Genomic DNA, 24,344 nt, shown 5'->3' with positions numbered 1-24,344 from the left:
ACTTTTTGAAGTAGAATGAGAAGGTTGGGAACTTGGGAATGTCTGTCAGGTTTTATTGCTGTCTGTGATCCTACTGAGATTTCCCCACTTCCTTTACAGGTGGATACCAGCACCTGGTATTTTTGATGGCAAAACCAGTTAACTCATGCAAAAGCGGGGTATAGACTAGAGCCCCTTCCCACTATGTGTGTTTTTAAATACATAGTATCACACTACTTATAGCTTTGAATGTTGTTGTTCACACCATGAGCGTGCAGTGTAATGTAAATACACTGATGGGCACATTTTAATTTATACAACGGGCGCAAAAGTGACTATAGTTGCACTCATTGTAAAATGCACATTACACGTTGTGAATAATGTGAATAGGCCTTTTAGCTGTGTAATCTCAGCCTCACAATCTCAGCACTGATCTTTGCAGTGCAGAGCGCTAGTCCACAATGGATTTGATGACTTCTGGAGGTGAGACAGGGGTTACTAATAGTTGTTTAAAGCGTACCCGAGCCAAAGCTTGGACACAAAATCAAATACTTACCTAAGACGAGAAAAGCCTCTGGGTCCTAATAAGACTTCTCACTGCGTCCTCTGGCCCCCTGTTTCCGCTCATGGACTCTCCAAAGATTACTGACATGGGCTTGTTGGTCATCTGATTGGGGCCGCGCTCCTCTTCAAGCACGAAATCGGCCATACTGTGCCTGAGGGCCAAATATTCATGGCTTTAGAAGTGGTATAAAAGGTCTGCCAGGGGAAGTTTGAGCTCTGTTGTAGAGTATCCCCAAAAAGTAGATGTAATCTGACAGCATTTCACCAAAAATACACAATCTGGCAGAGGTTCCTCCAAAAATGGTCTCACTAGACCAGAGCAGCGGCACGCACAGCGTCCACCCGGAACACTGGAGGAGGTAAGTCCCGCCCACCGATGACGCTGCCAGTCACCGCCGCCAGCCACCGCCGCCGCATCTTTATGGAGGGGAGAGCCAGGGAGAGGAGCCCCAAGGTAAGGGATGGGGGGGGGGAAAACGTCCGCCCTTCCCCACGCTGCGCACAATGCTCCTCTCTGCTGCGCTGCTCCCCTCCAGGGTGCTAGGGGGAACGGCGTTCACTTTCCAAAAAAAGTAAGTGGACGCCGTCCCCCCGCGTTCACGCAGGACTCGACCCCTGGTTCAGACTAATCCAATCTGCCGGGTATGGATGGGAAAGATCGATGTGTGGCCATCTTAAGACAGTGAGTAAGGCTAGGCATGAGGGACTATGCTAGGTTTGAATTGGGTGATTTTATTTGGCATGTTTGCTAGTTTGTTTAGGGAGAGAGGGATTCCTATGAAACAGTATTAAAGTGGATCCGAGATGAACTTTTAGTCATTGCATAATTGTGCTCCTATCCTATTGTTTATAGGGCATTCCTCAAGCAAAATACTTTTTTGTTTTTGTTTTAATACTCTAATTCCCTATAAACTAAACAAGCTACGCCCACAGGTTTTTAGAGAGCCAAGGCACTCTAAGACAGTAGCAAGGGCTCATGGGAACTCAGTCTGGGCAGGAGGAGGGGGAGGTATTACTAGCCAGAGATTTCAGAGGCAGAGGGGAGGAGGGAGGAGGAGAGGGATTAAGTTTTTTTTGCTCAAGATGCAGATAAGCTTGCCTCTGTGCAATGTTTACAAACAACATGGCTGCTGTCATTGTATCACAGGAAGAAAGAATCATATTCTATTAAAGCTGTTTGCAGCTAGATTTGCTGTGTAAACTATCTAAACTTTAGATAAGATATATAGACAAGTTACTTGTTATACTTAGTTTTTCATCTCGGATCCGCTTTAAGCACAATAGGGGTTATGTTAAACTATAGAGAGAGGGAGGAGAAATAGTTAGGATTTAGGGGGTGGGGGATTAGTTATTTTACACACGGGATCGTCATGTTAAGGTTTGGGGAGATGGCTGAAGAATTGTTTTTAGCATTACAAAAAACTCCTCTAGGTTTAGTGGATGCAAAAACAATTGAGCTGCAGGAGAACACACTAACGGTTCATGCCAAGAATACATACCGAGCTGTCAGAGCTATATTTACCAGGGAAGAATTTATATGGATGCAAGCGGCTGGCATTACATCAGCAATAAATAAGGGAAATGTTTTCAGCAAAGGCAAAGAAAGACATAAAAACCTAATGCTGGCCAAAGAATGGCAGATTGATCTGGCAGATCATCAGAATATACACACTGGCTTAAAGTGCATGCTACTGAAATTGCTGCAACACATAGCTAATCTCTAGATATGCAGCTTCTATGCTAATCTATTCAAAATAATATATGGATAATGGTGGAGCACTTGATGCTCATGAGCTGTACAACATTTACAGCACTATGGCTATTTAAAGCAAAAGCTGGCTATACACGATACAACCTAATCGTATAATCTCACCTGTCTATGTAGCACTAATAATTGTTACTAATGCTAGACTAGGCTGCTCTCGGCTGAGGTGGCCATTGTCAGTCCAGAATCTAGCATTAGTGCAGGTGTCCCCTAAGGTCTGTTTAGGGCATATTTCCACTTGGTGATTTGCCAGTGTATGAATCAAATATAGTGCCTGTTCTGCTAAGAAGCCAAATCCCTATGGCTGTGCCATGCACGGGTATAGCTGTGCCATGCAGGGGCATAGCGATCTAGATGCATTTTACCGAAAACTGCAGCATGCCATCCAGAATCACACCAGCATGCGATTCAGACGGCAAGCCAATTGTTTGAGTAGGCAGCGGGGAAACACTGCATATTCAGAGGTGGTGGAAATGGGACACTTAATAATCTGGCAAGCCAAGTAACAATCGGCAGCGGAGTCCTTTGTTCCCCTCCATACCACGCTTATGGTGCTCTGTCATTCCCAGTGCCGTCATCCCTTTGTCCATGTTCAGACACAGAACGCATTGTTTGGCTGTACAGGATTGTGGTACCTAACAGTGTCACCTCACAGGACTGACTTTGATCCTGGCAGGCAACCCATATTATGGGCAATTTGTGCGTGAGTGTACACAATATATCCCATTCAAATAATATATCCAAATTACTTCCAATCTGTTGAACCTCATGTTACACAGATAACATTGTACAAGGATCCTGCAAACAGATTGTATTGTGTACGGTAAGATTTACTGCTAAACAACCATGAAGTGTTATCCACAAGGGCAATAAAGAAAGTAAGCAATGATCTGCTACAACACTGAACACAGGAGAATTGTGAAATATATGTAACGCCTGGTAAACACCATGCAATTTCTCATCAGATAGACTGGTCGAATCGATCATCAGATAGACTGGTCAAACTGATTTCCGATTGTTTTTCTGATCGATTTTCTGATCACTTCTATACAAAATGAATCAGAAAAGTGAATGAATATCAGATTGGACTTGTAGAAAATAATCAATTCAGCCTGTCTGAGGGAATATTGCATGGTGTGCACCAAGCTTAATGGAAAACATACAAGTTTAGATTATCACCCAATGTGACAAACAGATCTGTCCCTCTCTAATCTGAATCTAATCAGAGAGTGATCGAATCCTCCCACACACAGTACACTGATTTACCACATTAAATCTATTGAAAAGTTATCGAACTACAGAGTTGCACTGTTCAATACAGCGTAACGATGTGGGCCTTCAATCTACAGCACCTCCCTCACCGCATTCGGGTTAAATTTACCATCAGGTCTGATTGTACTTTTGATCGATTTTTGCAGCAAATCGATTGAAATCATGATCAATACAGCTTGTTGCGTCATATTTAACCAGCAGATTCAAAGTGATCAGTATGTATGTATGGTCAGCTTTAGAGTAGTGTCATTGGGGTATATTCACTAAACTGCGGTAAGCAGAATAACGTGCATAAAGTCATACTGCAATGCATTGCATGTCATCGTGTGGCAAGACATTACGCATGTTATTCTGCTTACCGCACTTTAGTGAATATACCCTATTGTAACTATAAGTCCCCATTCACACTTAAAAGCGCAAAATGCCGGCAATTACCACCGGTGTTTTGTTGGAGTGATTTTTCCATGATTAACATGGAAAAATCACTGGACACTGCAGCGATTTTTCCACGACCACGTTTAGCGCTTCTATTTATTTATTTATTGTATGTATAAAGCGCCAACATATTACACAGCGCTGGACATTAATTTAGGTTACAGACAATATTTAGGGGTGACATACAGCAATACGACAATACAGGAATACAAGAAAGACCAGATCACGCAGCACAGTATGAGTACAAGGTAATGCTTAGTCAGTCACTGGATGGAGCATGGAGATTAGGCAAGTTAGGTTCACTCAGATGCCTAGAATGGGTTCACAGTAATGGAGGTGCATGATCAGGTTGGACACAAAAGGAGGAGGACCCTGCCCAAAGGCTTACAATCTAAAGGCACTGAAACGCGATCGCTGGGAAATCGCATGAAAATGGTGCAGGCTACACGTTTGCGTTTGGCGATTTGCGTTAATCGCCGGCGATTAACGCAAATCACCTAAGTGAGAACGGGCCCACAGGGTATTATTGCACTAGCGCTTTAAAAAGCACTAGCGCTTGATCGTTTTGCCGAAATTGCAGGCAAAACGCTCTAGTGTGAATAGGCCCTAAATGTTTATTTTGCTGGCACACAGACACACATAAATCAGAGTTCAGTAAACCTCAATAAAATTTACAGGATGTTGCTGCAGAAATGTACTATTTCTTAGGCACGAGGGCTGACGCAGCTAGTTTTACATTCTCAGCGCCCAGGAGGCTAGAATTTTATAGCAGAAATGTTTGACATTCCTGAATTGTGATGAGCACATTGTGTAATGCGATGCAATGTGCTGTATGTCTGCATCCTCCTCTATGAAGAGCCAGGATTACCATTCATCGGTGCACTTATCTGCCCCTGAACTTGACAGCTCATGTTAGCAACGTCGCTGCTGAAGTGATATCTCCACCTGAAGGTGTGTGTCCTCTGCACAAACATTTATCTTCCTTTTTTTAGTACGAAGAGCTATGACCTGGCAATTGATTTGAGCTACAACGCAAAACTGCTATACGTGACACATTCTAAATATATCCAGTACTGTTGCAAGCAATCAGCTTACAGAAATGAGGTAGCTCGTACCTTTCAGCTTCCTGAGGGAATCTCTACATACAAAAATTTTCAATTGGATGCTTTACAAAGTAGGTCAAAAGCTGACGCAGGATGGAACTGTAGTTACCCCATGAAGCAAGTGCAATGGAAAAGCAATAGGTGCTCTCAGACAAAATCATTCAATACAACCACATAAAACTTAATTGTTAAACAGTGAGTCTTGTGTAATTAAAAGGAGAAAAATGAGGAGCTATGGGAGCACCAAAATCCTGGATGTTCAGCTGAGAAAATCTGTTTCAGAATAAAGCTGAAGTTGTTACACATCCCCTCACTGCTGTAATAGAGGCACTCCTAACCAATGTTGATGGAAGAGGCATGAGCAGGGGTGCCACAGCTAGGCTTTCCTTCTATAATTCAGCATGACAGGGCCTGTTTACTAGCGAGCAAGTATATGTGAGAAAAGGCTTGCAGGTGTTACCTGACCACCTGTATGAATTTTGTATGCTGAATAGAGTTCAGTGAGAACACCTCTAGCAGTCTTGCAAGAATTTCATTGATCTGCAGGTGGCTCCACAAATTTTTGCATCAACAGTTTTGCGAACTGCATTGAAGTCAATGGCCCCGACTTTAGCGGTTAATAGCAAAACCCCATTCATGCTGTAATAACCAAAATTGCTAGGTATGTTAAGGAACATTTTTCAAAAAAACCCTGTAGTTTTTGAGAAAATCAATTTTAAAGTTACGTAAGGAATTAAAAAAAAAAAAAAAACGGTTAAATGACAGATAATGTATCAACCCTACAGCATTGAAAATGAAATATATCGCCAGAAACAGAAGTGAATTTCCTGCCGGTGTTTCGGGGCAAGTTGCAACGCTTTTGCCGTGGATTGTTCTACAGCCGTATTATAGCACATGGTGGTTTGGAATTACTATCTGATCATGTACCATTCAGGAAACCGAGTAGAAAGACTGAAATAAACAACAAGTGTCAGCGCCAAGGCAGAAGGCGACCGCAGCCGAGAAGGACAAGTGAAAACTGTTGAGGCACTGTTTGCACGCAGTGGTTTAGAGTGGTTTACAGTCACCCAGTGGCACATGCAAGGATTATATTGAAGGGCTTTAAAATGGTTGTAAAATGGTTTGCGTTGTAGAGGGTGTTAACCACTTGCAGTTTATGGGCCTCTAAAATGTCCACTAAACCAAGCCTGAGGCTTTGTTCACACTGGCAATGACCAATGACATTTTCCAACACTAGTAGAATGCCATAGGAACAACAGGTAAAAAGAAAGCAATGAATGTCAATAATTGATTCACACACACTGATATTCATGCTCAGTCAGCATTGTATCTGGCAGGCACTGTATACAGCAGTTTTCAGCCTTTTCTTGGGCGTTCTGTTTGGGGGCCTGTTCTGAGACATTAGCATGCAATAGTAGTTGAACCTGTGGTAATTACTTTTTACTGTTTTCCCTGTTGCTGGTGTTAATCTAATGTAAACAAGTTCAGAATATCTTGATATAGCATCAACACAAAATAAATGCCTGATAACTTCAACATGTATTGCACAGCACACAATTATTATACATGAATAATTAAAACCCTTACAATATAATTATATCCCCTAGAGTCTTTGGACAGTAAAAACAGGAAAAGTCTCTTGAATGCAGAGCTGCAGTAACTGCATAGCTGGTAGTTGGCATGACTTCTGGATGGGCTGTAGGGTACACCAGAGGTTACATGAAGGGCAAGACCCAATCATTTTCAGAGAGCTATGAATTCCTTTCTATTCTAATCGAATATCCACCATTGACAAAGTGAAGCAGTTGCCATGCATAACATAAGTGTATATAAGGGTATGAATACACTAGAGACTTATTATTTACAAATACAAACTGTATGTATAAACTGATAAAGTAATATATCTTTCCTTTGATAATCTTTGCCAGCATGTTTATTACCTGTGTATTACCTTTTACAGCTATTGCCGGTTACAGACATTGGTAGGCACACACTGTAATGGTGCTCATGCACACATCAATTTTTCGTTCACCCTGATCAAATTAGTTGAGAATCAATTCCCTTCAATGTTCACTAAATCAAATTTCGATGGATTTTGACCAAAAGTCAACTGAAAGTATTGATCGGACAGGACGGAAAATATAGGCCGATCAAGTGCAGGAGCGGTGGTGGATTGACGGCCCATAACATTGCACTGCATCCAGAAAAGTATTAAGATGAAATGGGGCTCTAGGCAAGATATCAGGTTTTGCCCACTCCTGATGATCATCTGGCTTTTTTAGGAAGATTTGGTGGAGGCTAGCATCTACTAGGCCCAAAGACTTTCTCCAGGCCCTAGCCGATTGCCTACGTTTGCACTATGGATGATCCGGCTCTGACTGCATCGCACAGAGCAATGCTGCAGTTCGATTGATTTTAAATTGATTCTCTGCTGGAATCTCTTAAAAATGGATGTGCTGTGTATGGTAGTAATCAATTCCTTCTAAATGGACTCCTTTGATGCCTGGAACCCAATAGAGCAGTTTTTTGAGTGTTTAGGGAGCACTTAACGCTCTGCCAATGTAAATGGATGGGACATATTCCACTAGAGCTATTGCGATTAAGCAAATCACAATCGCAGAACATGCAGCATTTTCGGAGTGTTTCCATTCTAATGAATTGTATAGGAGCAGGGAAATCGCTCCCAAAATCGCTTGCAAAACGCTATCACAAATTGCTAGCGATTGTGATAGCAGTTTGCGCTTTCTAGTGGGTTCCAGGCTTCAGAAAGGAATCAAAAGTTTTAGAACATTGAGCGGAAATCTATATGTGCATGACCAGCTTTAGAAATGTTTAACAGTTAGGTTAAATTCAATAAAACATTGAATCTGATGAAAATTATTATTATATATTTTCTAATATCTACTGCTGCACATTGGTGGTCAGATAAATGACCAGCATCAGTAAAATATTGATTGTATCCCTGATCCCCTTTTTGCACTAGTTATTTATTTGCCCTTTTTGCACTTGCAGTCTAATGTCTCTACCTAAGCTCAGTGTTTGTTGGACCAGTACCAGCATGTGAACATTAACGATTGAATCCTTAAATTGACAACTGAATCCTAGACTTAAAGAGACTCTGTAACAACAAAAACCTCCCCTGGGGGGTACTCACCTCGGGTGGGGGAAGCCTCCGGATCCTAATGAGGCTTCCCACGCCGTCCTCTGTCCCACGGGGGTCTCGCCGCAGCCCTCCGAACAGCCGGCGACTGTGCCGACTGTCAGTTCAATATTTACCTTTGCTGGCTCCAGCGGGGGCGCTGTGGCGACTTTCGGCACGGAAATAGACGGAAATACCCGATCTCCGTCGGGTCCGCTCTACTGCGCAGGCGCCGGAAACTTGCGCCTGCGCAGTAGAGCAGACCCGACGGCGATCGGGTATTTCCGGCTACTTCGGCGCCGAGAGGCATCAGAGCGCCTGCGCAGGAGCCAGGAAGGCAAATATTGCGTCACGGCTGTACGGAGGGCTACAGCGAGACCCCCGAGGGACGCAGGACGGCGTGGGAAGCCTCATTAGGATCCTGAGGCTTCCCCCACCCGAGGTGAGTACCCCCCAGGGGCCGTTTTGTCGTTACAGTTCCTCTTTAAAGACAGGATATTAATCTAAAGAGAGGAATGCAAGTGGTAACTCTAAAGTGTGTGAGGAATTATCACCTGGCCTGAGCTGTGATTAAGCGGAGTGTTACTAGAGACTGCAGTGCAAAATGTAGGAATTTGAGCTGTGTGCTATAGCCAAGCTGCAAATCGGAGCGCTGTAAAAACAGCACAGGAGATTTGGGTGCAGCCGGTACAACCATAGGCCATTATAGGAATTACGGCTATAGCAGCGCTCATTGACTGATTTGGGTGCTGTCGGAAGACAGAGCACTAATCACTGCAAAAACACTGTAATTTGGCCGCCAGCAATAGCTGGAAGCCGAATTACGTCTTTCCCCACTATCCATGGCGGCCAAGAGGGGGAATAGTAATGAACGCCGCCAGGACTTGTGCAAAAGCAGGGTAAGCTATATATAGGCTTTTCCCTGTGCCCACATTTCCCGGGGGCTATGTAATAAGTACGCTGCACATCTGTCCAGTGCTAGTTCCTGTAATGTCACCCTACGATCTGGCAATGATCCTTTAGGGGGACATTGATAGTGTGTGTATAATGCTTAATACTTGTCGAGTAATCAGTGAGATAATTAGAGAGACTATCTTGCCTGTAAACTCCAAAAAGAATAGTTACCCCGAAAAGAAAACGACTACACCTAGTAGAAGGGTTTATGTATGCTAGCAAAGCAGGAGCTGTAGAAATGTCTTCTGGAAATGCATTTATATGGAGGCCAAGACAAGGGTGTAGAAAAAGCAGTTTTATGTGATCTTTCAAAGCAGATTATGAACAAAGTGAAAAAATACAAACTGAGAGGGCGATTAGCCCGTCTAATTCCCTCTCATCTGTGACTAAGCACAAGTTGTAATTTGATCCCTCAGCTGTGTCAGCTCAGGAATCTTCTTTGCCACAGTGTTGGTAAAAAAAAGGATGTTAACAATGTCTGCTTCCATGAAAGCAGGAAGTAGACAAACTGCAGATTTATTGCAGGATTTGTATCAGCTGTAAATAAGAAATGATTTTCTATAAAGGCTATTATGTTGTTGTATATCTTTTAGAGCAGAGAGGATGTTCTGAGTTCAGGTCCCCTTTAAATGAGGATGCTGGTTTACCTGAGTGAGTGCATAATCAGAATGTGGCTATAAGATACAGCAGGAAAAGAATGAAAGGAAATGGGCAAGCATAAAGGTAGAAGCTCAGCAGGCAGGCTCATGCTCAATGTGCACAGTTTCTAAATATAACACAGAGCAGCAGCAGCAGTAGGAGAAATAGGCAAAATGCAGTCAGAGTAAGGAGCTTATCAATCAGAGATAATCCCTTACGACATGCAGAGGTGAATGCAGACCATGGAAATATGCACCTAGCATAGCTTGAGCAAGGCAAAAATATCACACTTCATTGATAGGACCTCACTCCTTAGTTTCCACTCCAGTGATATGTTTCAGATTACATCACATTTTTTGACAACGCTGCAAGTCATTTCAGCATCCAGAGCAATACACCCCACCTCCCCCACCCTCCCCCACAGTTATGGCTGATTTCATGAGCCAAGGAATAAAGTAGCATGTTCAGTGCCATTTTTAGCAAGCAGTTATGTGCTACACAAAAAGCTACCATTTTGCCTACCCACTCAGGAACAACGTAGGCTGTCTATATATACACACTTTTCAAAAGCATGCATCATACATGGCGTACTATTTCCATTTTTATTTTGTTTTTCTAGGCTCAGGTTCTTGACTGGCTGGGCAAGATTTGGCAGTTATTATCCTATTAAGGCCCATTTATATCATTTAGGTCTAACACAAAAGGCACGCAGAACAGAAATTATTTTAAGCACTGCATGGCAAAATCTTCATTGAGCTGGGAATTCTACAACACAGCATGTTCTATTATGCAGTGTGTCAGCACACGTTAATACCAAAGAAAAATATATAACACATTCAAAGAGCCAGCATAAAAATATGACTTCTATGAAAGGCTTTCATAGCAGGAGACGTAAAAAGCAGGTTTAAAAATACACTACAAAAAAAAATGCATCCAAAGCCACAGAAGGCACCAATATATACAGCTTGGCTGATTATCCACTGATAAAGTGTTTCTCTCATCATGAATGATTTTTGCTGTGTTTCTTAAATCTACTTCCATATTTTGTTGATTTGTTAATGCCCACTTCCTGGCACAACCGTCCTGTGCTGGCAGTAAGTGGCAGAGCTTGTTTTCATCTTCAGGCATTTCAGACATGTACTCTGCAGTGAACTTCTGTGCGGTCTGCGGACTCTTCAGTCAATGTTAAGTGCACTTTGGAGTGTGCCAAGGGTGTGTTACAGCTACCTGTTCTGCTTGCTCTTCATCCCTTATACTGCCTTCTCCTCTCTATAATGGCACTATGGAGTCTCAAAGTGAAAAGCAGGTGACTATAATACACAGCCCCCGACACACTCCGATGTACAGTCTGCACAAAGGTTAGCTTAATAATGCATTATGGAGACACTATGGGTGCAGGGGTACCATACAATAATATGAGCTCTATAAAGAACTATACAGAAGAAGAGCATGGCATGTGCTCATGACCAAGCAGCACCGGACTTATAATGGCTGCACTATAAAGGACCACAGGGATTCTATTTATAAGAGGGAATAGTTCAAACTAGCTCATGCTCATCCTTAACCCACTCATATACAAATAATTGGAAACTTATTGTATTCTCCAAGTCCACAGGCTTCCCCATGCAGCAGGTGCTTTTGGCACCTGGCAAGTAGCGCCTGCCTTGGGCACAGCTATAGCACTAGTGCTAACTTGCGCGCCCAGTGCACAGGTATTTCGGAGTTCTGGCGATAGTGGGCCTCCGAATTACATCTCCCTCCGAGTTGCGATGACTTGGAGGTGGAATAGTATGTTACCCTGCTGGGAATTTGAGAGGCAGCTCACCCTGCGCCCATCTCACCAGCGGCGTACATATAGGTACGCGCTTCCCCAATCCTCTTACACCTCACCGTTCTAGCGCTGGGTCCCGCTAACCATATTTGACAAGGGTTTGTGGAATGTGCATCTTGCGGCTGCGTTCCTGCCATGTATGAGCACATCAATGCTGGATATGCACAAGTAAGGTCAGCACATGCCTATTAGAATGAAGCCTGCTTTTTTCCTCCATACATGGGCGCTTTGTTCTGTTGGACATGCTTGGAGTTTACTGGTGCATGCCCAGTATGGAGAAGCTTGTACACAGATGGGAGTACAGTCACAAGGAGAACAAGTGCAGCAGTGCAGGAAGATCTGGGAAGCCACTGTACCATCCAGAAACTTTTCACAAACTTATCCACAAAGATAAATAAGCAGGATGAATACAGGTACACTTTGTTATTAAAAAAATATATTCAAAAAAAAAGATCAAATTACTTTAGTGCTCTTTGCTGACTGCTTAGTAACAAACCAATAACTATCTTTTTTCTTTATGCATAATTAGCTGCTCCTAGTGGAAAGTATTACAGTTATGCAAGAATATTACCGGCAATGATCAGAAACCTGGCACACACAATGCTAACTGTGCTTGGCTGTGGTATGCAGGTGCCTAGATTTATAGATAAAGCTAAGGTAACTCATTTAAGTTTGTGTTAGCAAATTTCTTTGTGATGTGTACATTTCAACTGAGAAATTTCCAATTTATCAAAAAAGGGTGGAATATCACTTTAAACTTTTGACCTCCTCTACACATATCACATTGGAAGGTATTCTGAAATCTGCTTTTCAACAGCATCTTGTACCATCTATCTAGGGTAATTCTGTGCAATGGAAGCTTGTAGCACAACTGAACACTTATCTGCCTAATCTCCTCTTCTCCTGTCATATCTCCCACACAGTCACTGTACTGAAACTGAAAGGGTCTTGAAAGGGACTAGGATCTTGCCCCATGTGGATAGCATGCCACAGTCCCATTAGCTTTTATATGTTGCTTAATATAGAAGTACGGATCACTGTTTAGTAAAACAAGAGGTTGGCAGACATAATTTCCACTGATTTAATCAATGCAATGGTATACAATAGACATTCTTTTTGGAATTATTATGCTTCAGGGCCTGTTTCCACTATAGAAGTGATGCGAATGCGGCTACCTGGCCACATCGCATCACTTCCGCTTGCCTTCGCATCATGTCTCAATACGGAAGTGAATAGAGGAGATGGGACGCCAATGTGGGCGGATGCGGCCGTGCGAAAATATGCAGCATGCTACAGATTCTCGGATCACTCCGCATAACCTGCATGCAATGGAAACTGTTCAATTGCCGTGCGTTGGTTTCAAGACACCACGGTGCGATGCGGCTCTGTAGCTGTAATGAAAACGGGCCCTAAGGGACTGTTTCCACTACACGCAGATTGGATGCAGAAAAACTGACTCCAATGAAGGTATATGGGCCTGTTTCCACTAACAGCGATATTTCTGATGCAGATTAACCCATAGGCATTCATTGGAGTCAGTTTTTCTGCATCTAATTGGCGTGTAGTAGAAACAGGCCCTTAGTTATACTGTACACTAAGCAAAAGTCAGGGGTCAGAATGGCGCCTTCTATTTGTAGCCACATTTTGCATTGCATTTGCATAGTTGCTATTTATCGGGGGCCAACATTTCCATCAACAGCCACTATTTGTATAGGCACCTATAGCTGTCCAAGCCGCCCCAACTTACAGGCACCAAAATTTCCTGGCACCATCAGGATATCCTATTTGATATGATAAAGATGCAGTATGATTACTACCAGTAAGAAACACAAGTAGAACACATCATCTACTGTGAATATGGATACAAAACCTTTGCTTATGTATTTATCGTACTAATACTACAACAATAAGAAGAAGGCTGCACATATTAGCACTATGCGATAACGCATTTGTCAAAAGATTATATAGATTATTAATCTCAATAAAGTAAACAAAAAAAGTGTAATGCAAGAGACATAAAAATTTCATAATATGTGGAATCAATAAATTCATAGTAAAACACAATTCATATAATAGAAATAATAGGATCCGTATAGTATATTAAATAAGGTGCTAGCATGTTTAAAGGTGCAAGTGCTTCAAAAAGTGCAACAAGGCAAGTACAATGTACACGCGCGACAAATAGAAACAAACAGAAAGAAGTGTGCTGCATTCTTACCGCAGCAGAACCACAACCCTTGCTTCTACTGTAGAGAGGACTAAGCAGATTAGTGTCGGGTTTGTGGGTCACAAATTGTTTATGCAGGAACAGCATTTGTGGGCTGGGTAGAAGGTGTCAGGAAGTAGTAGAGTTTAAGGAGGAACTCCAGTGAAAATAATGTAGTAAAAAAAGTGCTTAATTTTTTACCATAATTATGTATAAATGATTTAGTCAGTGTTTGCTCATTGTAAAATCTTTCCTCTCCCCGATTTACATTCTGACATTTATTACATGGTGACATTTTTACTGTGGGCAGGTTATGTAGCTGCTCCTAGCTGTTTTGGCTGTTACAGACAGCTGTAGATCCTGTCTGTGAACATTGTTACATTGTGGCAGTTTGCCCAGAGTACCGCGGTACTCAGAGCTTCTTGTGGGAGGGGTTTCAGCACAAAATCAGTCATACAGCGCCCCCTGATGGTCTGTTTGTGAAAAGCATTATATTTCTCATGTAAAAGGGGGTATCAGCTACTGATTGGGATAAACTTCAATTCTAGGTTGGAGTTTCTCTTTAACTTACCCTTTCCTCTGTGAAGTAACTGTTAGTTACTTGTAGCAGCCAGAGTGAACATACCATCTGCCCACCCTTTACTTAGGAGTTAGAGCCCCCTTGTTTGCAGTTAGATGCAGCAAGCCATGATGTCTTTTGGGCTGGGTGCAGCTAATGGATTCTTATTAAAGAAGGCCTAAAGTTAAAGTCAGATATGACCTATGTTGATAGTGTAACGATTGTGGAATTATCTCCGTGGTCAGCACACAAGATGTGCGCTGACACTGCGGAAGTCCTCCACAAGCGTATAAAACGGCAGAACCCAGCTTTGGTGTAATGCACTTGTAGAGGGAAATTCCCACCGGCAGATGGAGCTGTGGAGTGCAGAGGAACAACCCCTCTGCACTGCCACAGATGCCAGATGGGAATTGTTCGAATTGCAACAATGCAGGGCAAGATAGCCCTCAGAGAGAGAAAGTGAGCACAGCGACAGAATGTATGTGTGTCCACCAATCTAGTCGCCACCCGGCGACGGTGAACACACAACAGCGGAAACCAAGTGGGAACGCAATCGCAAGAGTGGTGATTGCCAACAGTGACACAAGACCGAATAAAGACAGAGCACAAGTGTAGCAAGAAGGACAAAACAAATGACAATGATCAGAACGTCCAGGAAAATAACAAACACACTCGCTAAGCGCGGTTGCCGCACAAAAAGAGCAACAACGACAAAGCACGCTAATGGCGCGGTCTCAGCACGAAAAGCGCAACAGAGACAAAACACGCCACCCCTAACTAACCAATGTAACACAAAAATTAATAGAGAACGCGAACGCTTGCTAAACGGTTACCTCTCCGAGCCTACAGCAAGCGTTCGACAGACAGAAGGAGTAACCAGTAGCAACAGCAGCTCTGGCCTACACCCCCAGACAGAGTACAGAAGGAACCACCACCACTACCGCTAGTGCGAATGCGATCCAGACAGACAGAAAGATGGGGCTACCAGTAGCAACCGCTGCTCTGGCTTGCACCCCTAAGACAGAGTACAGAAGGAACCACCGCCACTACCGCTAGGGCGAATGCGATCCAGACAGACAGACAGATGGAGCAACCAGTAGTAACCGCTGCTCTGGCTTGCACCCCTAAGACAGAATACAGAAGGAAACACCGCCACTACCGCTAGGGCGAATGCGATCCAGACAGACAGACAGATGGTACAAGGCAAAACAGATAATACAACCTGACTACGCTAGAAGGAATGCTAGTGCACTCCCAAGGAATTACGCTAAGATAATCTTAGCAAACAATTAGCAAAGGCTGAGACTCCAGGTAAGTTAGCAGGAACAAACCAATATGACCAGCAAAGGATTCTGGGAGGAAATTATATTTATACTGCAAACCATCAAAGGAAGCAGCTAAGCAATTTGCATGCCAAGTGGATGCAAATTCCTCACCAGAGCAGCAGCTCAGCAAGTTGCAGAGTGAAGACAGGTCTCCTTTCCAGGGACCTGCAGCACTCAGACCTACAAAATGGTCAAAAAGCTGTCTGCCTGTGCAGACAGCAGAGCATATCATTACAGATAGATTGTTAATTTAAATATATGATAATTGTGTTGTTCTTTTCTTTCTTTACAGCCAGGAATGTCACTGGACACTGGTAGAGGCAAGGCGTTTTGGCAGCTTTCTGGTTACCAGGTATGGTTTCTGGAGTTGGTGGTTATAGTAAACCTGTAAGAAAATAAAGGGTGGGGGGGTACTTACCTTGGGAGGGGGAAGCCTCTGGATCTTAATGAGCCGTCTTCCACGGACAGCCGATCCTGCACTGAGACCCCCGCACACACATCAAAACAAAAACATCAGCAAATGCCACTGACTGTGCAGGTGCAGTCCCGGCTTTCGCTCCGGCGTAAATAGCCAAGCTCGATCGAGTCCGCTCTACTGCACAGCCGTCTACGTTTACACAGTAGTGTGGACCCAATTCAGCTTGGCTATTTCCACCAGAGCCCATCAAAAAGCTGCTACTGTCCTACACAAACCGCTGACAGACCTTGTTGGCGGAGGAGTGCTATCACTGCATCAGGGGTGCTGAGGAGAATGGGGGAAGCCTCTTTAGGATCCAGAGGCTTCCTCCTCCTGAGGTAAGATTTTTTACAGGTTTACTTTAAAGGTGGAGTCATGCAAATTCCTCGTTTATGTCTGCTAGATTACATTGAAGTGTCACTTCTAACCTACAAACACTGTAAAGTATAGTCACTTTGGAGTCTGAAGAATTCCTATCATAGACTTAATAACAAAGCAAGTCATCTGCAAAACAGGAGCCTTCCAGAACTCCCTGATGTATTGGAATTACAGTGTAAAATGAGCCCCAATCGGCTAAATCCCTTCAGATTTCAAACATGGATATCATGAAGGAAACCCATCTGTTCCCCTGGCTGCATGATGCACACTCAGTAACAGCACCTACATATGCAGTCACAGAGCAACATAAACATTACATGAGTAAACAAAAGAAATATGTATCCAAAGAGGGCAACAGATAACACAAACAAAGCCTGCAGATGTTTTCAGACATTTCATCGTTTCCTCATTTTCTCCCCCAATTTGTGTGGTAAAATCATCTGACTTACAGAGGCAAAAACTGGAGCTAAAAAATCTGGAGCTGTCAATACTTTAAGAGAAACTCCAACCTAGAATTGAACTTTATCCCAATCAGTAGCTAATACCCCCTTTTACATGAGAAATATAATGCTTTTCACAAACAGACCATCAGGGGGCGCTGTATGACTGATTTTGTGCAGAAACCCCTCCCACAAGAAGCTCTGAGTACCACGGTACTCTGGGCAAACTGCCACAATGTAACAATGTTCACAGACAGGAATTAGCTGTTTACAGCTGTCTCTAACAGCCAAAACAGCTAGGAGCAGCTACATAACCTGCCCACAGTAACAATGTCACCATGTAATAAATGTCAGAATGTAAATCAGGGAGAGGAAAGATTTTACAATGAGCAAACACTGACTAAATCATTTATACATAATTATGGTAAAAAATGAAGCACTTTTTTTACTACATTATTTTCACTGGAGTTCCTCTTTAACCGTTTTTCAAAATCCACATTTTAGAGCTTTAGCTTTACCTTTTTATTGAGTCATTGAGTTTTATTGAAAAAGCGTGTAGCCGGTGACAACTTCTAAACTCCTGTCCAACTTGGTGTGATTTACAGCACATTAATTAGTGGAGCCCAGATAGCAACCCCTAGCCTAGTGAAATCTGTTTGTCAGCAGCAGCATGTATGGGCAGATCAACCATAAGACAGATCTCTTCCTGGTCAGAGAGAGATCTGTTTCAGACCGATTCCCGATAGATTTCAGCCTAACTACAGCACCTCTACTGCCTGCCTGGCCACTCGCAAGTGTAAAATGTCCCCCCCCCCCCCCCGTGCCATGTAAATTTCCGCAACTCTCAGCATCCTCCGCTGTCACCCCAGTTTCCACGACTGATGTACCACATGACACTTGGACCACGTGTTGTACACACACACGCGCCTGGTGCCACATGGTACAGGCACTCAGTAATGGGGGTGACAGCGGATGACACTGGGAGTTGTGCCAGTGGGACAGGTGAGAATTTACACAGTGTGTGTGTGTTTGTGGGGGGCAGTTTACACTTGGGGGGACAGTGGCCAGGGGGCTGGTGCATATGTCATTCATCGCAATATCAAATGCTGTTCATTCAATCAAGCAGGTTCGACCAAGATTTTCCAGCATGCTAAATCAATGCCTTTGACCAATTTCAGTCTAAAATTGATCAAATCATCGACGGGGCAGACATGTTACAGCACCGATTTTTATCCGATTCGATAGAATTATCGAATCGGATCATTGAATGGGACGCAAAATCCGTAGATGTATGGCCACTTTTAGTTTACGGTTTTCAATCGATGCTGTTAGGATCTCAGTCTGTACAGCAACAGTGATTTATCTATATCACTCCCAAGATCATACAGCAATCTGAAAAAGTGTGCAGATACTACTCAAGTAATGATTATCTTAGGTTTATGGCCACCTCAGTTCAGAGATGAAACACGTACAAAAGTCTTCCTTTTTTAGAAAAAAACATGTATTGCAAAATAATTGGCTGCAGAGTGCTCTTACCTTGGTAGAATTTTGTGAAGCTCTAATGTTAAATACAGCATGCCTTAATGGAGCAAGTTCATTTGTAAATAATGAAGAGGAATGTGATTCAATTAAGCTCTGACCTATTTTTTCATAACATACTGCAGAAGCATCTTACTCCCATGTTGCAGGATGCCTTTCAGGCAAATGACTGCCCACTAACAAGCCCTCAGCTACAGCAGTAGCTCTGGCTTCATTCTGTGCAAGATTCTTCTAATACAAATACAGAAAAATGTCTTAGAATCTTCTATTCAGAGAAAATGAAAGTCCCTCCCACAAACCGTCAGTCTTGTTTGTCACCCTTAACATATGATTAATTGTCTCGGCTGACACACAGTTACCATGGAACAAGACAGTGAATCAGAGGTTAATTTCCAGCACTCTGGATTCTGTCCACACCACAAGGCTCAAGAGAACCTCTCTGCTCCAACTGCTAAGAGTATGTGCTGCAAAACAGTCACACCATTTTGCTTTACAGTCCGTGTTGAAACGCTGACTCCTCTTTGGATATGTAAAGCTCTATATCACATCCTAGCCGCCTCTTCCATCTGTGTCGCTTGAAAATGGTAACAACCTTTCTCCTTACAGTACTAAAAGCAGTGAGGAAAAGTACAAAGAATGCATGAAATGTCTCTCAGCTGCTTCAACTATGAGAGCTGAATATTTTTTCCTGTGTTCTAACAAAAGACTAACAATATGGCCTGGTAAAGGGAGATGTCATTTTCTTTAGCAGTCTTTTTTTCACCACTTCCTGCACAAGACACTACTAGAACATGTGAAGGAATACACAAACATTCCTGTTCTGAAACCCATGCAGACTATGTACTACATGATGATGGCAGAGCTGTAAGGTAGAGGGCTGAAAACATTACTGGCCTTGATCTAAGGATGCACTTTGCTTCCTACTGTGAGCAGAGAGGTGATGAGAGAAGGTGAGGAGAGAAGATGAGGAGAGAAAGAAAGAGGAATAGAAGACTTCTCACAGCACCTTATTTTGAGGAAATACAACACCACCAGCTGGCTTTAGAACATATAAACAAGCAAATCACATTAAAATATAAATTAAACTCTGGCCTGCAGGCATCATATTTGACCCCCAAGTGGTTTCGCCACTCGGCATTACGTTTGGCCCACTTTAGACCACCAGGGAAACTATATTGGGGGTGAAGCCCTAGATCAATAGGGACGCCATATTTTGGAGATAAGGGCAGGGAAGGGGGGACTTGACACCAGGGAACTGTAGAGGGAAGTGAGGGGGGGCCTCTAGACACCAGGGAACTGTATAGGGGAGCGAGGGAGCATTAGATATCAGGGGACTGTATAGGGCAGGAGTGAGGTTACTAGACAGCAGAAAAATGCATAGGGGGGGGGGGGGGCGGACTAGATACTAGGGAACTTTATAAGGGAGGGAGTTGCCCAATAGACATTTAGGCTGGCCTGCGACTTGATCCCAGTGTTCAATTTTGGCCCTCTATTTGAGTTTGACACCCCTGCCTTGAAACCTGAGTATAAATATACATGGATGTTTGCTGAGAGCTCACATACAAAAATTATTAATATGCTTCCATGTAGCACTAACTCATTCTTTACAGAGCTTTTAGATAGTTCATCAGCACTGTTACCAGCAGAATTCAAATTAAATGTCTACAGCATTCAGGAGCCCATTTTAGTGGAAGGCAGGTCGCATGCCAGTATATTTTGGTTAGTGGAAGGAAACTGAAGAATCCACAGGAAAAAATGGGAAAACACAGCTCTATAAATCAACTGCCCAATCCCAAAAGGTACAAAAAAATTATAATAATCTGTAGGTAGCTTTAGGTAAGATCATTCTTAGCTGTTTATATAAACATTTAAGTTTACACGAAAGGTGGCATCACCATCTTTTTGTATCACAGACAGAAATTTTATCAGATACTGTATGTGGCATTACTTAAAAAAGTACCATAGCTAAAAAAACAAGAAACACATTTGAGCAGTACAAAAGTACATAACAGGGTCAGTTAGGACCTGAGCCCACTGACGCAGTTGTGTCCACTTTTCAGTTAAACATCAATGTTACAGATGCTGAAGAGGGGACAGAAGTGGACCCAACTGCGTTAGTGGGCTCAGGCCCTCCGTTGGCATTTGATAAGTCAGTAGAGGCTTTGATGAATTAATTTAAATTTTATGTTAACATGTACATGTTATAAGATAATAGTTTACCCATCACCACATCACAGGTACTGTATATGTAAAGCACCCACCTTCTCTCCCATGTATGGTCCACTTGAAACAATTAACCAATACACAAGTGTAACAATATGTGACCGACACAATTGGCACAATAAAGCTACATTTGATGGTGGATGGTGCCTGTCTTCTGTTTCTCCTGACTGATGTACTTTAAATGTAACATTGACAAAGCTGAGGGTCCCACTGCTGATTTGTATGCATTTCTAACAAAAAAAAAACCTGCGTGGCTTACAAACATGTTATAGAGATCCACCTCTCTCAAGCTGGCCCATTTCAACATGACTTTCACTTTTCACCACAATTGTAATTTTGAGAAAAGTGCCCCCCCCCCCCCCCCCCTTACCTCAAGAAATGAGTGAAAGGAATTTCTTCTTTCAATCTGTCTCTAGTGAAAGGTTGAAGAATTTGTAATACTTTGTTAGTCATTTAACTTCCCTTCCAGTTGATCCTCTCTAACTTCTATACTTTTTGACTAGCTGCCCCAGAATAAAGGTTACAGTACATCAGGCGACTTGGCGGCAGATCGACCATCCAATTCGATTATTATAATCGAATTGGATGAAAATCGGTGCCGTCAAGTGCATGCCCGACCGACAATGTGACTAATTTTGGGACGGAACGCACATACACAAGATGTCGGGCCGAAGTTGGTTGGACGGGTGTGCCTGTCCTGTAGCACCTTCCGCACAGTGTCCGTTCATCTATGCGCATACATACTAGCGTTGCATAGCATCTGACGTCAGACGATAGGCACAGCCAGTGTGGACGCGTGTATGCGGCTATTAGAAACCAGCAAGATGGACGGACACCACGCGAAGGCTGCGACAGGACAGGTAACGTATAAATATACACATGGGGGGGGGGGGCAATTTATATATTAGGGGGGCAGTGGTGGTGCAGAGGCAGCAGGCTCAGCAGATTCCCTGAAGATGTCATGCTGAAATCAGATGGGAATCAACCTGTAGTATATGGGCAGCTTCGACTAAGAGACTAATTTATCTCTGATCAGATTCGATTAGAGATAAATTTGTCTTTTTGTCGAATCTGCCCATAATCGTCAGGTCTATGGCTACCTTTAATATACATATCATGAGTTATGCCTTTATTGAAAGCATGTTTGTTGCAGCTGTGTGACTCCAACTACTAAAACCAAAATGAGGAGCATTAGGTGGACACAGCTGCCATATTTACAAGGGTTCAGTAGCAGTGGCCTTGTGGCCTCTTTATTCCTATGCCTGATGTCTAAATCAAGCATATGAGATAGGAAGCAAAAAAGTCAATAGCTTTCTGTGCCCAACATAAGATGTGGCCTGAAGAGAGACATTAATCTCACAATATGAGCTCACCTGCTGGAGCTCAGCACACTGGAGAAACAAATGACTGCAGTTCTTTATTTCTGCTAACATTTAGTTGCAAATACGGTGTGCACTGGCATGGCTATCAAAAGGGTTTATAATTCGTTTTTTTTAATATGCAATAGATACCTCTTGCTGACAGCTTTTTGGTGTTGATGATTTTGGCTGCATACTCTTGCCCATTGTTAATCTTCAAGCATCTTCTCACCACAGAGAATGCTCCCCTGAAAGGCAAAGACATTTATTTAATGATATTAATGTTTTCGTCACTAGAACATATTTCAAATATGACACCTCATAAAAGCTGCCTATAGTGAACTGCATTTTGGAGGTTTCAAAAAGGCATTTAGGATTTGCGGTAATGTTACAGAATTACTTTTATTTAGATGAAAGAAAAAAGACCCGAGGTGAGTACCCCCCAGGGGAACTTTTTGATGTTACAGTCTAGTGTGTATAAGAACCTTAATGGACCACTATCATGAAAAATTCAAAATTGTAAATACATACAAACATATACAAATGCAAAGTACATTTCTTCCAGAGTAAAATGAGCCATAATGTTGCCATCACTTACAATAGGTAGTAGAAATCCGACAGAACCAATAGGTTTTGGCCTTGCCCATCTCCTAATGGGGGATTCTGAGGGTTTGGGTTATTTGCAAAACCACTTAGTGAATGGCAGTTGCTCAGTCCAACTGCCAAAAAAGTGTGCAGCGAGCAGGCTGGCTGGCCACCATCTTTGTATAAATCCTTTTCAGGGGGTGTCTTTATAAAGAATAAAGGTCATGCTGAGAATCCCCCATGAAGAGATGGACTAGCCCAAAACTTGTCAGTTCTGTCAGATTTCTACTACCTACTGTAAGTGACAGCAACATAGGAGAAAAGTAATCTATGGCTTATTTTACTCTGGAAGAAACCTACTTCTTATTTGTATGCGTTTACATGTATTTTAAAGTTTACATGTTTTCGTGATAGTGGTTCTTTAAGTCAAAATCTATGAATTATTGACCTTTAACCACTATGTCCACCTTGACGTATAAAAACGTCAAGGAGGACAGGCGCGCTCCCGCGCGCTCCCGCGGCCGATCGCGTGCGTGCACGCGCACTCCCGGCCGCGGAGTCGGTAGCCACGGAATCAATTTATCGGGCTATGGAGCCCGATCATTGATTCCTCTCCCCCGCTGAAAAAGCGACAGCTTCTCTCGGAAGCTTCGCTCTTTCTGAAGCTGTGTCTCTCTAAGCGTACATTGTACGCTTAGAGTGACGTCATGTAAAAAAAATCGAGATTGCCATCTTGCGGCCAAAAAGTAAAACTATAAGTAAATTCCCAAAAACATTACAATACACCAATATTTCCCCAAATAAAACACTTTTATATCCCACCCTCCCAAAAATGCCCACATAAAATGTTTAATAAAAAAAAAACAAAAAAAACATTACTATAAAAAAAAAAAAAACATAAATATTTACCTAAGGGTCTAAACTTTTTAAATATCTATGTAAAGATGAAATATTTCTCTCTATTTTTTTTTATAAGCTTGTAAATAGTGATGTATGCAAAACGGAAAAAAATGCTCTTTTATTTCCAAATAAAATATTGTCGCGATACATTGTGATAGGGACATAATTTAAATGGTGAAATAACCGTGACAAATGGGCAATAACAATACGTGGGTTTTAATTATGGAGGCATGTATTATTTTAAAACTATAATGGCCGAACACTGACAAATAATGAATTTTTTCATTTTTTTTTCTTATTCTTCCTGTTAAAATGCATTTACAGTAAAGTGGCTCTTAGCAAAATGTACCCCCCAAAGAAAGCCGAATTGGTGGCGGAAAAAACAAGATATAGATCAGTTCATTGTGATAAGTAGTGATAAAGTTATAGGCTAATGAATGGGAGGTGAACATTGCTCGGATGCATAAGCTGAAAAAGACTGAGATGTTAAGTGGTTAAACACTTCAGGACCTCAGGCTTACACTCCCCTCCCTTCCCCCCCTAGTGACCAGGCCATTTTTCGCAATACAGGGCTGTGCAACTTGGTCAGGTTGCTGCACAGCCCTACAACTTAGCACATAACTGAATTTTCCCTCCTTTTCGTGTCCTTAATAGGACACTGTACCGGAGGTTTTTAATCACTGTTGCGGCCTT

General features: G+C 42.6%; 1 protein-coding gene across 15 annotated transcripts in view; it reads right to left on the bottom strand.

The window, feature by feature from the left end:
* CAMK2D (calcium/calmodulin dependent protein kinase II delta) overlaps positions 1-24,344 on the bottom strand; it is a 330,923-nt gene that overhangs the window by 285,464 nt on the left and 21,115 nt on the right. For all 15 annotated transcript variants that reach the window (XM_068280781.1, XM_068280836.1, XM_068280817.1 and 12 more), the window contains exon 2: positions 22,320-22,414. In XM_068280781.1, coding sequence (XP_068136882.1) covers positions 22,320-22,414 — 95 coding nt within the window. The remainder of the gene's footprint in view (positions 1-22,319; positions 22,415-24,344) is intronic.

The sequence above is a fragment of the Hyperolius riggenbachi genome, chromosome 1 (genome assembly GCF_040937935.1).
Source record: "Hyperolius riggenbachi isolate aHypRig1 chromosome 1, aHypRig1.pri, whole genome shotgun sequence".
Lineage (NCBI taxonomy): Eukaryota > Metazoa > Chordata > Amphibia > Anura > Hyperoliidae > Hyperolius > Hyperolius riggenbachi.
The sequence above is the reverse complement of the archived record's forward strand: the minus strand, read 5'-3'. Positions and strand labels throughout refer to the sequence as shown.